At 42.0% G+C, this 12,785-nt stretch overlaps 1 protein-coding gene across 1 annotated transcript; it reads right to left on the reverse strand.

Annotated features, from left to right (window-relative positions):
* Positions 1–585: 585 nt before the first annotated feature.
* Positions 586–12,420, reverse strand: wg (Wnt family member 1 wingless). The gene is made up of 5 exons (XM_030383260.2): positions 11,556–12,420; positions 9,390–9,652; positions 4,310–4,611; positions 2,517–2,965; positions 586–2,298 (listed from the first exon to the last, which is right to left on the reverse strand). Exons 1-5 carry the CDS (start codon positions 11,654–11,656, stop codon positions 1,992–1,994), a joined length of 1,422 nt encoding a protein of 473 aa, XP_030239120.1. The 5' UTR covers positions 11,657–12,420; the 3' UTR covers positions 586–1,991.
* Positions 12,421–12,785: the final 365 nt, after the last annotated feature.

Raw genomic sequence — 12,785 nt, forward strand, 5'->3', positions numbered from 1 at the left:
AGTTGCATAGTTGCCTCGGCAATTGCATGTCCAAGATCTGCTGCGCCAGTGCCTGTGACTCTGCCTGCTCCTCCTGCTCCTCCTGCTGATTGTCGCTGAAAGTTGAAAGCCGTTCGGCGCTGGACGCTGACAGCGCGGAATTGTCGTTCGCATTGTCAGGGGCCCAGCAGAGATCGAAGCAGAAGCTGAAGCAGAAGAGACGCCGACGATATACAAAAGATGCAACTGTCGTTGCTCGTTCGTTACTTGTTGTTGTTACTGTAGTTGCTGTTGCTGTTGTTGCTGTTGTTGCTGTTGTTGCTGTTGCTGTTGCTGTTGCTGCTGCCCAGGCTGACAGGCAGCAACACAAAAAATGCGCTTGGGAAACTGCCACCGAGCTGCTTAAATCAAATATTGAAATACCTCGCACAGACCATGACCCAAACGGCCTCCTGCTGCCCCGCCTCCTGCTCCCCATCCCCTGGCGGACCCTCTCGCCGACTGGCTGGCTAATTGCCGCACACTTGAACCAAATAATTGCTCAACAAAATAAATTCCACATTGTATTTGTTGAGTGTAGTTTTTTTCCATATAAATTTTCGTAGATTTTGATTTTGTTTGTTTTGTTGTTTTATTGATTTGTGCATTGCATTCGCAATTTTTTTGTTTTGTTTTTTTTTTTTTTTTTTCTCATTATGTTTTTAATACTTTACAATATTGAATGTTGTCTATGCTCTAATATAAATTAATTAAATATACTTGAATTAGGCGTCTAATTAATCATTAAGCTATCAATTAATTAATTATTAGTAATACCTAGAACGCACAACCGGAAAGGCAACATAATTTATGGATAAATTAAATTTTGCATGGGGGCGGATTAAAAAAAAAGACACATATTAAATGTTCCTTTGTTTTTTTTAGTTAAATAAAATATGGTTAGTAATAAAGGATTTCGTTACTTTTGTGCAAAATTTCATAAATTCCATAGCAGAAATAACCGAGTACAAAATTAATGGTTTATGTGGCGCCATCTAGCGTGCATTTGCTGTACTTACTTAGAGATAACGAACTTATAATGAAATTAAATTAGCTTAATTATGTACACAAAATGTATGAAAGACGCAGACATGGAGAGCTGCTGCAAATAGTGCGTAGTTTATATGAGCTGGTTCATATGTGGGAACTAGTTCCTTTCTGCTGCCAAACGTACACGCGTCGTATGCTTAACATGCGCTTTGCAACTGGGCAAAGCGGGAATGCAAGCAGCGCTGCCAGCGTCAACGTCAGCGTCGCTGTTAACTAGACAACAACAATGCTGTTACTGTTGCTGTTAGAGAGAGAGGGCGAGAGAACAGAGGAAGAGAGAGAGAGAAGAAGAAGAAGAGAGAGTTTCAGCTGCGCGCAATTGAATTTCAGTCTTGTTTTCAATAATTTCGTAAAATATTTTTCGTTGATTAAATGAATGGGGTCGAAGGAGATGCTTAAACGCGCTTTTGTTTTTGTTTTCCTTTTCTTTTTTCTCTTTTTCAATTATGAAATCTATAGCTAAATTAAGACTATAATTTAGAACATACTTTATACTTTTATGGGCCTTGCAGAACAGCAACGAAATTTACAAAAAAAAAAAAAAATGATTTGCTGCTAGGATCGCGTGTTGCTTATAAAACTAAAAACTGGGCAAAACGAAGTTGTATACTCTACTTTTGTCGTGTCTATGGACTGTCTATATAAATATATATATATATATGTGTGTGTGTTTATATATACGATTATATGTATATGTACGTAATACTGCTAAGAAGTCAGAGTGGGCTGTTATGTGCGCGTAAATTAGGGGCGGTTCATGGACTTTAACTAGGCTTTAGTCTAGGCTCTTAATGTCTAATAACAAAGGCTAAGCGTAGACAAATACATAACACATACACAAAGTGGGCATTAGGGGGCGGATGGGCTAGTGGGCAAGAGGGCGGGCCGAGGCTGGGCGCGGCCGGAGAGGGAGGCCTACGGGCTTACAGACACGTGTGTATGATCTTCTTGGTTCGACACAGCTTGCACTTGACCTCGCAGCACCAGTGGAAGGTGCAGGCGCAGCGCTCCACAACGACGACCTCCTGCGTGCGATAGCCACGCCCACAGCACATCAGGTCACAGCCGTCGACGCCCAGCGAGGTGTCGTTGCACTGCCGTCCGTGTGTGCCCAGAATGCCCTGCCTCAGGTTCTTCTCGCAGAAGCTGGGCGATGACTCCAGATAGACAATGTCCTTGGGACCTGGCGGCTTGTGCTCCGGATTGTGCGGATTCAGCTGGAAGTGATATCTGCAAAGAGGAGTAAGAAGAAGAAATGGGGATTGAGTAATGTATAGAATATATAGAATATAGAATATAGAATATAGAATATAGAATATAGAATATAGAATATAGAATATAGAATATAGAATATAGAATATAGAATATAGAATATAGAATATAGAATATAGAATATAGAATATAGAATATAGAATATATATATATATAATATATATGTCGCTTCTTACCTGTTGTGCTTGCGACCCAGGCGACCCCGTCCGTGTCCGCGTGACCTGGAGCCCGCCACGGGCAGACTGTTGGGCGAGGGCATGTTGGGATGGTGCTGTTTGCTATTGGGATGACTGTTCTCCAGCAGCAGATCGGGCATGTGGTCGTTGAGCATGCGCTCCTCGTCGTCGTAGCCGCTGACCGAGGGCGGCAGCCCGTTGCCGCCGACGCCAACGCCGGCCACCACGACGCTGTTGGGCCCGGCCGCATTGGGGTTGACGACGGGGACGGCGTTGCTGCTCTGGCGCAGACTGTTGCTGACCTGGACGCGGGTGGCGCCGTCGAAGCGGGCCTTCAGATTGTCGCCTATGACACGGAAGTTGGCCAGACGCATCCAGCAGGTTTTCACCGTACACGAGCCGGACATGCCGTGGCATTTGCACTCCTGCCGCATCTCCGCCTGAACGTGCTGCAATGAGAGTAAGCATGGGGTAGACGGGGGCTTCATTAGTATGACTTTATTAGGCTGTTGAGATGTTGGGATGTTGGGATGTTGAGATGATGCTGCAGCTCCTCCAATATCTTTTTCACTTAATTATTTTGCCGTTTTTTGCTCGATTCGATTGGCGGCCCGCCTGCCACGTTGTTGCAGTTATTAAAAATCAATAAATGTTGTTGCAACTTGCTGTGCGCATGTTGCATGTTATTGCTGCTGCTGCTGCTGCTGTTGCCCCTGCCTCAGTTGCTGCTGCTGCTGCTGTTGTTGTAATTGGCCTGACCAAAAGTAAGAAATCAACGCAGTTGGGGGGCCCTCGCAGCCAGCAAGGCGCACAGCAAACCACATGATCATGATCATCATCGATGGAGCCCATAACAAGTAATAAAATAATAACACAGATGGTGGCCCCAAAGCTCTGGCGCTCCATCGCTGCACAGCTCCAGCTTTGTTAGCGCTGAGCACCACTCGGCGGTGTGCCACTTTCTATGGCACCACCAAGAGCTAGGCAAGAGCTAGGCAACGGCAGGCAGGCCACACTGTACTGTCTGTACAGTGGTCGCTCGCAAATGAGCTAATTGCGAAAATTACTTTTGAAAATTTAAAGCTGATCAGAGCTGATAGATCTTTTTGAAAGTTATCAATATGTTGATCGATAAATTGATATTGATTTATTATGAATATCGTTGAAAATTTGCTTACGAAATTCGACTATAATTGATCAACTTCTTTTCATTTGTAATTTGTTATATTATATAAATCGATTACAAATAACAAAAATTTAATTTGAAGCGATAGCAAAGCAGCTTTTCATTTCTTTAATTGATTTGAAGTCGCAGTCAGCTCAGATCCATAAATCGATAGCAAATTGAAAAGCCTTTCTATTTGGCTAGAGCTGAGATCTGAGAGGCGAAATCTCATTTGCTTGATAAATGATCTGCTGATGAGATGAGCTGCATCCACTGTGCAATTGCATCCAGCTGCTGCGGACTACATTTGCGCTGTTTGTTGTTGTTGTTGCCTAGAGGACTCTAGGCTGTCAACGATTTTAAAATACGAGCTACATGCGCGCAAACGAGTGCACGAGAGACAGGGGGTAGTGGCTGTAGCCGCAGTCTGGCTAGCTGGCTCCACGAGTTGGCCAAGTCGCCAATTGGGGCGGAAATCGGCAAAGCACTCGCTGCATTTTATTAGGCAAGTCGTAAATTGTGGGCCAGTCGAGGCGACAGCCATTTGAATTGTAATGGAGGATCGACTAAATGGCTCGTTAGATCGAACTGGACTGGACTCAAGTGGATGCGATTGGTGGTTACTTACCGCTCGGCCCGCCTCATTGTTGTGCAGATTCATCTTCTCGCGCAGATTGCGTCCGCGCTCGCCGGTGTCCACGAATTCGCGCGAGAACTTGAAGCCGAACCCGATGTTGTCCGAGCAGCCGCCCCACTCCCAGTCACGGACGCCGGCAACGCTGCCCGCCTGATGATTGGCCTGCGGAGAGCGCGTCTGGTGGCTGTAGTCGCAGGTGCAGGACTCGATGGTGCCCTCGCTGCAGGCTCGCGCTATCGAATGGGTCACAGCGGCGCTGGTGATGGCATAGATGAAGCCCGTCTCACGGCAGCCTGCAAACAGAGATAGAGAGAGAGAGAGAAGGGGATATTTGAGCAACTGTTTTCGATTTCTGCACAACATTTTATAGAGTCGACTGTACGTTTGTGTTGTGCCTTCTGGGTGTTCCACTTGGACACGACCCCCCAAGACAAGACAAGATCTCAATCTTGCTCAAGTGCGATTGCGACGTGGGCAACAGTTAAATTCCTGCCCATGAATAATGGCACTTGTCTTCCAAAGTCTGGTCAATTATGACACTTCAAGCTATCTGCCGCCCCAGCTGCAAGCTGACGCACCAAACTGACACAGATTAAACGCTCAACTATAAATTCCAACTTAACACTTTGCCCCATCTACAGCAGACCAAAACGGCAGTCCTCCACTGAAGGGCCCTTGTAGAAAACTTTACAATATTTTCATATACCTATACATTGTATATACATAAATATATCGTTTCTGCTTCTGCTTCTTCTTCTCCTTCATCATCATCATCATCATTATTTGTTGTTTTTGTATTTTTAGTAACTGCCTCTGTTTTGGCCTGCTCTATGGCAGCGAGTGAGAGACCATCACAGATAAAGAACAATGAAAATTGAATTTACATGTTGCAGATAATTTTTCAAGTGCCTCTGCCACAGCTCAAGAGTCACAGATACATAAATTCCTCAAGCTATGTGTGTGTGTGTGTGCGTATGACACATGAGCGCATTCAGGTAGCCCTGTACACACTCATACATACATATATAATATATGTGTTTCGACTACAACTGTTTGGCATCTCAAACTAAATTACTTAACAGCTACTGAATTGCTGGAGAATAATTTCTATACCTTAAGGGGAGATGCTGGAGTTTTGGGGATTGAATTTAGAATTAAGATAAAATTTGCCTTGAGCGGATTTATAGCTGCATTTTATATATTAACCCTTTTTATTAAATTATTAAATATTTATATAATAAAGTTTGTTAGCTACAAAAATTTGTGAACTTTTTGTCAATAATTTCCATTAAAATAATTTTACTATTAAATATATACAAAATTGACATATTCGTATTTATATATATATTTTTTTATTTTAATTTTGTATTTATTTATTTATTTTTATTTTTATTTAAAGCTGATAATAAAATATATTTATAAAATATTTTTTAATGAATTATATTTTACGTCAATATTGAATATTGCACATTAAATTCAATGAAAATATTGCATAACTGTCACGCTCCTTATCTGGCCATAAATTTCCCATTAAATCTAGAGTCAAATAAAAGCTAGTTTTATCTTTCCCATAAACTACTCCGTGTATATTTCAGCGCTCTGCGGCTCAGTTCGACCGACTGCTGATTGATGCGGCTGTGATTGACTGTCGAGCGAGGTGTTGATTGAGAACGTCAGCTGGTGAGCAATGCGCTGTGACTCTATCAACTTCCGCCTTCAAAAATTGCCGCTTTGAATGCTACGATTTCCCGGAATTGTGCCACAACAATTTTTTTTATTTTATTTTTTTGTTCAATTCCCGGTTAATGTTTGTTTGTTTCTAGCCTGTGTGTGTGTGTGTGTGTGTGTGTTGCATGGTTTCATTTTCATCTTAGTTTTTTTTTTTTTGGTTTTGTTTTCTTTAAATAATTTCACGTAAAAGGTAAATATGTGCGATGTTTGATCTCTGATAAGCTGAAGGCGGCAGTTGGCGGCCGGCGCATGCGCAAACGTCGTCATCAACAACAACAGCAACAACAACGAGAGCAACAACAAATTGACTCTGACTTTTTGGTGATTAGCTTAGCAAGAATTCGCGTTACATTGCGTGGCAACTGAAGCATTGTGTGTGTGTGAGTGTGTGTGTGTGTGTGTGATGTTCTCTTTTGTGGATATTTCTCTTTTGACGCTGTGTAAATAGCTTGGCAAATGTTTCGCCGAACAAAAGACAATAAAACAGCGAACATTGAGCAATTAAGCGGCGAAAGAAATGAGTGGCTCATGAGTGGACTCATTCAGATTGCATGAGAATGGGTGTGGCGCAGGTACTCTTTAATTTGCCAAGGCAAACATTCAAATGTGAGTGAGTGTGTGTGTGTGTGTGTGTGTGTGTGTGTGGGGCAACAATAGCGAACAACGCCCACCAAATGTATTACGCATGTAATTTGAGTAGCTATAGGCCCCCGTCCCCTTCTCCCCTTTAACTGCTGCAGGACTTTTTTTTAACTATGCTTTTCCTCTTTCAATTCGTTCTCTTCTCTTTTTTTTTTTGGCTAATTGCTAAACGGATTTCCGCTGCTGCTGGGCGTGGCAAGCAGACTGATGAAATTGAGAGCATAAAAGTGGCGAGCTCAGGTAGCTCAGCAGCGCAGTTTAAGCAGCTTAGCAAGGATAGCCAGAGAGTGAGAGAGTGTGCGTATCTTTGGCTCTGGTCCTAACTATTCCAGGAATAGTTTAGACATTGATATAAAAGCCACAGGCAGCCACCGGCAGCCGCTTGGGGTGGCTGCCATTCGTCATCCTTCATGATTAGAATGCGCAAAAACCAAATCCAGAAGAAGAAGAGGAGAGAAAAAAGAAAAGGTAAGCGTAAGACTCTGAGCTCGAGAGCACATAATACCCTAGGCAACTAATCGAGTCAGCCGTGTTAAAGCGTGTGGCGTGCCAAATTGACAAGGTGTCACCAATTAGAAAACAAGTTAGTTGAGCTCCGTTCAGTTCAGTTGAGTTGAGTTGTCTCATTTGTGCCCCGCTGGCTGGATGACTGGATGACTGGATGACATGGCAGGAGGGTAAGGGCCTGCTGCTGTCTCCAGGGTATTAACGCACAGTTTGAGAGCCACTGTGCGGTGCAACCCCAAAGTGTTAATGGCCTAGGTGTTAATTAGGGCCAAGGGCACATAAAAAAAAAACAATATATATAGATATATGTATGTTGGGAAGGGAAATAGCAGTGCGATGAAAGTGCTGCGATAAAAAGCTGTCACCAGACCAATATAATCCACCATCGACAATCGAGAAATCCATAAAATGTCAAGAGAGTGCAACTCATAAAAAAAGGATGTGCTGGCCCCGTCCGTTGATAAGGTCAAGAGCCCGCGCTCTAATAAAACTCAGCTGCTGATGAGTGAAAGGCTGACGCCGCTAACGCAACGCACGCGACCCTCTGCGCACGCCCACGTTTAGCACGGCGAGGGCGTGGCGTTTATGGTGCATTGGCAGCACAGGTAGCCCAGGACAGTAGCTATAATAAAACGGCACGACACTTTTTGCAATTCATAAGAAACGGCGGGATCGCAGCGAGCTGCCTGTTTACATTTATATGAAAATGATTGTTGACAACGGGCCCAGACGAACGACAACGGGGAGCAACGGGCAAAAAGTGTTGGGCCGAGATGGCCGAGATGGCTCAGATGGTCGCCTGGGACAGCTCCTGGCCAACTGTCACAGCGGGCGAACAAACAAGCACATTTGATTGATTTGAATGCACAGCTCAGGCTCAGCTCAGACTCTGACTCTGACTCTGGCTATGACTCGGCAGGCTAATTCTGAGACAGCAGCATTTGGTGCTGCCAACCTGCGGCAATTAGCATAAACATGCTGAAACGCCAAATGGAGCAAGTGCAGCGGCGCGCAGACAAGCCCAGACAAGGCGATGCCATTGTTTCGACGCGGCGACAGCGACAGCGAAAGTGGCCCAACAACATGTGGCAAAGTCTCCAAGCGGCAAGTGCCAGATCGTATTACAGCAACAACAAACATGCAACCCACACACACACACACACACGCACACACTCGCGCACACAAAGTGACATTCAACAACATAAATAAGAACAACAAAACTGAAACCAAATCAATTTGTGTATTTGCTAGTAGCAGCGCCAAGAGGCGTTGACAACAAATACTCCAGAAACAGATCACGGATCGCAGATCGCACAGATCACGGATCATTCACATCACAATTCACAGATCATATTTCACAACGCTCACCCAAGGACTACACAAACTGATTCAGTTTTACAGTTAGCGTTGAGTAGAACTGAGCTAAATGAATAAGTTAAGGCGAAGCTGATGTTTAGCTAATAGAACTAAGGAAATATCGAATGCTTAACAAGTGTTTACATTTTGAAAGAGTATAAATGACTTGCATAGGTAATTAATTTAATGTTTTAATAATTAATAGATGGCCTTTACTTTAGCTTTATATATATGAACATATTTTTCAATTGCCTTAAACATTTTAAAATATTTTTTGGTATTTAAATATCAGCTCGAGCCAATGCAATTTTCTTATTTTCGTCATTATTTTCATTTTGATTTTATTATGTTTGTTTCACTTTTATTATTTTAAAATATTTTTGTCATTCTTTTTTTTTTTTTCATTTAGTAAGTATTTTATTTTTGTTTGTTTTTGTTTTTCATTATTTTTTACAAATATTTTTTATGCTTTTACTATCTGTAAAATATTTTTGATATTTGATAAATAGATGATAGCTCAATTAAAAATGTATAAAATTCATTTTTTTATTTGTATTAATATATTTTTAATATTTAATAATTATTTTTTAATAGTTAAGAAAGTTGGCTAGCCTATATTAAAAATATTTTTCATTTTGATTCCTACCTACAATTTTCACTTCTTTTTCTATTCACTATTCAGTTACTTTGCTAAGTTTTATTAAATTACAGATTAAACTTCAATTCTGCAAATTTTCCTATTTTTCCGTTCATCGATATAGTCAAACTCTTATTCCTTTTTTATTCAGTTATTTTCCCAAATTTGTTATATGAAATCGTGACATTCTCTACTCACCTCGATCGACGATCTTGCCAAAGAGATTCTTGCCGCGCAGAAAGTTGCGCGTGGAGCAGTTCCAGCGACGATTGCGGAACTGATGCTGGCACTCGCTGATGGCCAGATTGGCGCCCTTGACCAGGGCGCCCAGGACGCCAGGATTGTCGCGGACGAGCCGGCGCTGCTTGCGGCGCAGTGTCGAGTGAATGGCGGGATCCATGTACATGATGCTGGTGCTGATGGGTGAAATGTTGTTCGGTTCGCCGACCTTGGCAATGCCCCTAAAGCAGGTGAAAGAAAGTGAACATCAATATTAATACAGAACTCACACATAGAAAAATGAAGAGGGAGAGGGAGAGGGCAGTTTGGGGGCGTGTCACGCACTATTTAATGCTTCACTTGCTTTTTGCGCCTAATTACAAGCGGAAATCTCGAGCACCTGGACACGCAAGGCAGCCGAAAAAAGGCCGCAAAGACGACGGCTCAATATATTTTTCATTATGTTTCTATTTGTATGCGTATTTGTTTTTCTACCATATAAATGTGTGTTTGTATGTATGTGTGTCTGTGTGTGTTTTTTTTTTGGCATTATGTTTATTTCCACTTGACTTGAGTTAAGTTGTTGTTATTATTCTTGGTTTTTCACTTGCGGCTTTTCCTTTTTGTTAAGCACGTCAATTGCCGGCGTTACTCATGCATGCACCACACACACACACACACACACACATGCACACACAAAAACCCCATACACTGACAAATATTTGATGACACTTGTCGGCACTCGCTTCCATTTGCTGTCATCTTTATTTTGTATTTTGTATTTGGTATTTTTATTTATTTTTTATTATTTTGTATTTATTTTGTATTTTGCTATTCAAATGGCCTTGCCTACATTGGGCAACTGGCAGGCAGTTGCAGTATATACTTTAGTATATTTGCTGCTGCTCTCGTTACAAATGACGTGCTCAACAATAACAACAATAAATAAATATAAACAAATGTTTATTGACGGCGGCGCGTATGCAAATTAATTGCCAATTCAATTGCCCGTTGATTGCGGTGGGAAAGTTCATATATTGTTTCTTTTTTTTTTTTTGTATTTATATGTATATATTTTATTTGTTGGCAATTGCATAACAACAAAACGAAAGTGTAACAAAAAAATAAAATGAAAAAAAGAAAACAAAACAGAACTCGCTTTAAACAAAAGCGACGGCAAAGCGCAATCGCTGCGATTCCCAGGCGGATTAAAATCAATGGGCAAACGATTTATGCGTTCGCCGCAAAAAAAAAAAAAACAAGCAGCATTTCTTATACATTCATTTATTTTTTCTTCGATTTTTTGTTCTGTTTAGCAAAATTGATGCCGTTATAAAAAATGATTACCGCATGAAATGTTTTGAACTCGAATTGAACTCAAATCGAAAGACTTAGGCAGCGAACTTGATGTAGTGGCTGCAGCTGCAGTTGACCATTAATAAAATGTATTCTTAGCACACTTTGTTCAAGTCTTGGCATTAAGTGTGTCACCAATACACACACACTGACTAACACACACACTTACACACACACAATTCATGCCGCATCTGTTTTTCCCCCAGAGGTAAAAGTTGAATGCGCGCTTAGAATTTTTAATTGCTTTCATCAGACAAAAAAGCTGCGGTTGCTGCTGCTGCTGCTGCTGCATTTTGTGGCTTCCGCATTGTGCGTGCTGCTGCAGCACCACAAACAACAACAACAACAGTCGAGGTTGCCACGAGATTTGGTCATTTAAAGAGCAAGACCTTTTGGCATCTTTTGACTTAAGCTTGGGAAACTTTTGTTCGTTCAACTTTTGCGTTAATTTTCGTGGCTTTCTTAACGGTTGCTGCAACGGCTGCAACAGTTGCTGGCGCGTGCCTCAAAACTTTTGTTTGGCTTTGACATTTTTGGCTTTTGGCTCACGCAACAGTCGCTCTGTCCCGCTGCCTGTTTGCGCTTGTTCTTCTCGCCCGCTCGCTAATTGCCCGAACTGATGTTTGTCTCCCCCCGCTGCCGCCCGCAGACGAAATTTGTTTGTTGATCTATGCAAATGTTGCGTGGGCGTCAGTTTCAATGCCAGCGATGTGCACATCCCCCCCCTCTCTCTGTGTGTGTGTGTGTGTGTGTGTGTGTGTGTTTCCCTTGGATTTTCTAGCTACTTACCACCACATGGAGCCTCGGCCTCTGCCCGACTTCTGTTTGCTTGCGGCGTCGGCGCTGTAGAGCGCCAGCAGGCAGACGATAAATATGTAACTTAAATCCATGGCAATGTTTTTTTATTTCACAATTATTTAGATTTATATATATATAGAAATATATATATATACAATTCTGATTGTGGGTTCACTGTGACTGACCAGCCAGTAGTCAGTTTTGTATTTGCTTTCGATTTTTGTTGTTGTTGTTGTTATACTCTTAGATTCGCTTGTCTAAATAATTTCTTTTTTATGGCAATTTCACGTTCAATTAGCGCACTATAACTGAGGCATAATCATCATCAGCATGCGCACAGTTATTGATTTTGATATTTTGTGCATCGTATATTGATGATGTTGACTTATGTATTATGTAGCTTGATCACACGACTCGGCACTTGATTTGTTTTTAATTATTTCGTACTTTGATGTGTTTTGTTTCACTTGTAAAAAACTTGAAACAGTTTTTCTTTTTGGGATATTATTCTTTTTTATGAATGAAGACGATCTCTTAAACACTTTCCATTTGCTCTACATAGTAGGTGAATGGACGTCGCGTAAGTATTTTGTACGAATTGTCGGTGCCGGAGCGGAGGAGTGAAAGATTGTTACCCGGTTCAGTGCCAACGCTTAACTGAAACACACGGCGCGTTCTTTTACCTGGACCGATCGAGTCTCGACTCAGCTCGACTCGACAAATAGATTTTTGAAACCTGTTCAGCTGGCGTTGCCGTTGCCGTTGCCGTTGCGTGCGCGTGTGTTGACGACAGCGAATACGAGAGGCGAATGAGCGACTGACGGACGAGAGTCACAGCCAGCAAACAGATCGAAGACAGCCAACCAGAGACTCGAAATTATTGAGGATCGAGCCACCACATAACAGTCGCAGTCGTCGGCGTCGTCGTCGTCGCTGTCGTCGTCGTCGTGGCACGAATTGCCGAGCACTCGCTTCGTGTGCTCATGTAAAATGCTCTGTAACCCAACAGGAAATGTTCGCAATAGCTATTCCATTGGAATGGAATAGAATAAGAACTGCTTGACTGATAACTTAACTTAATCATATACTATTTATTGTATAAATAAGCAATAATTTTGTTTTATAGCATCAACATTATTGTAATTAATAATTTTAATGGTATGATAATATATCAATTTCTGAGTATGTAACAAGACTGCAAATGGCTGAAAATAATTTTCA

The sequence above is a fragment of the Drosophila navojoa genome, chromosome 3, assembly GCF_054131105.1.
Source record: "Drosophila navojoa isolate 15081-1374.11 chromosome 3, UAZ_NAV_1.0, whole genome shotgun sequence".
Classification (NCBI taxonomy): Eukaryota; Metazoa; Arthropoda; class Insecta; order Diptera; family Drosophilidae; genus Drosophila; species Drosophila navojoa.

What these genes read in the sequence shown, in the direction of transcription:
- wg (XM_030383260.2), bottom strand. Translation starts at nt 11,656, where the DNA reads ATGGATTTAAGTTACATATTTATCGTCTGCCTGCTGGCGCTCTACAGC. An exon ending in GGCCGAGGCTCCATGTGGTG is followed by an intron (nt 9,653 to 11,555) that starts GTAAGTAGCTAG and finishes CACCTGCTTTAG; the next exon opens with GGGCATTGCCAAGGTCGGCG. An exon ending in TGGCAAGATCGTCGATCGAG is followed by an intron (nt 4,612 to 9,389) that starts GTGAGTAGAGAA and finishes CTCTGTTTGCAG; the next exon opens with GCTGCCGTGAGACGGGCTTC.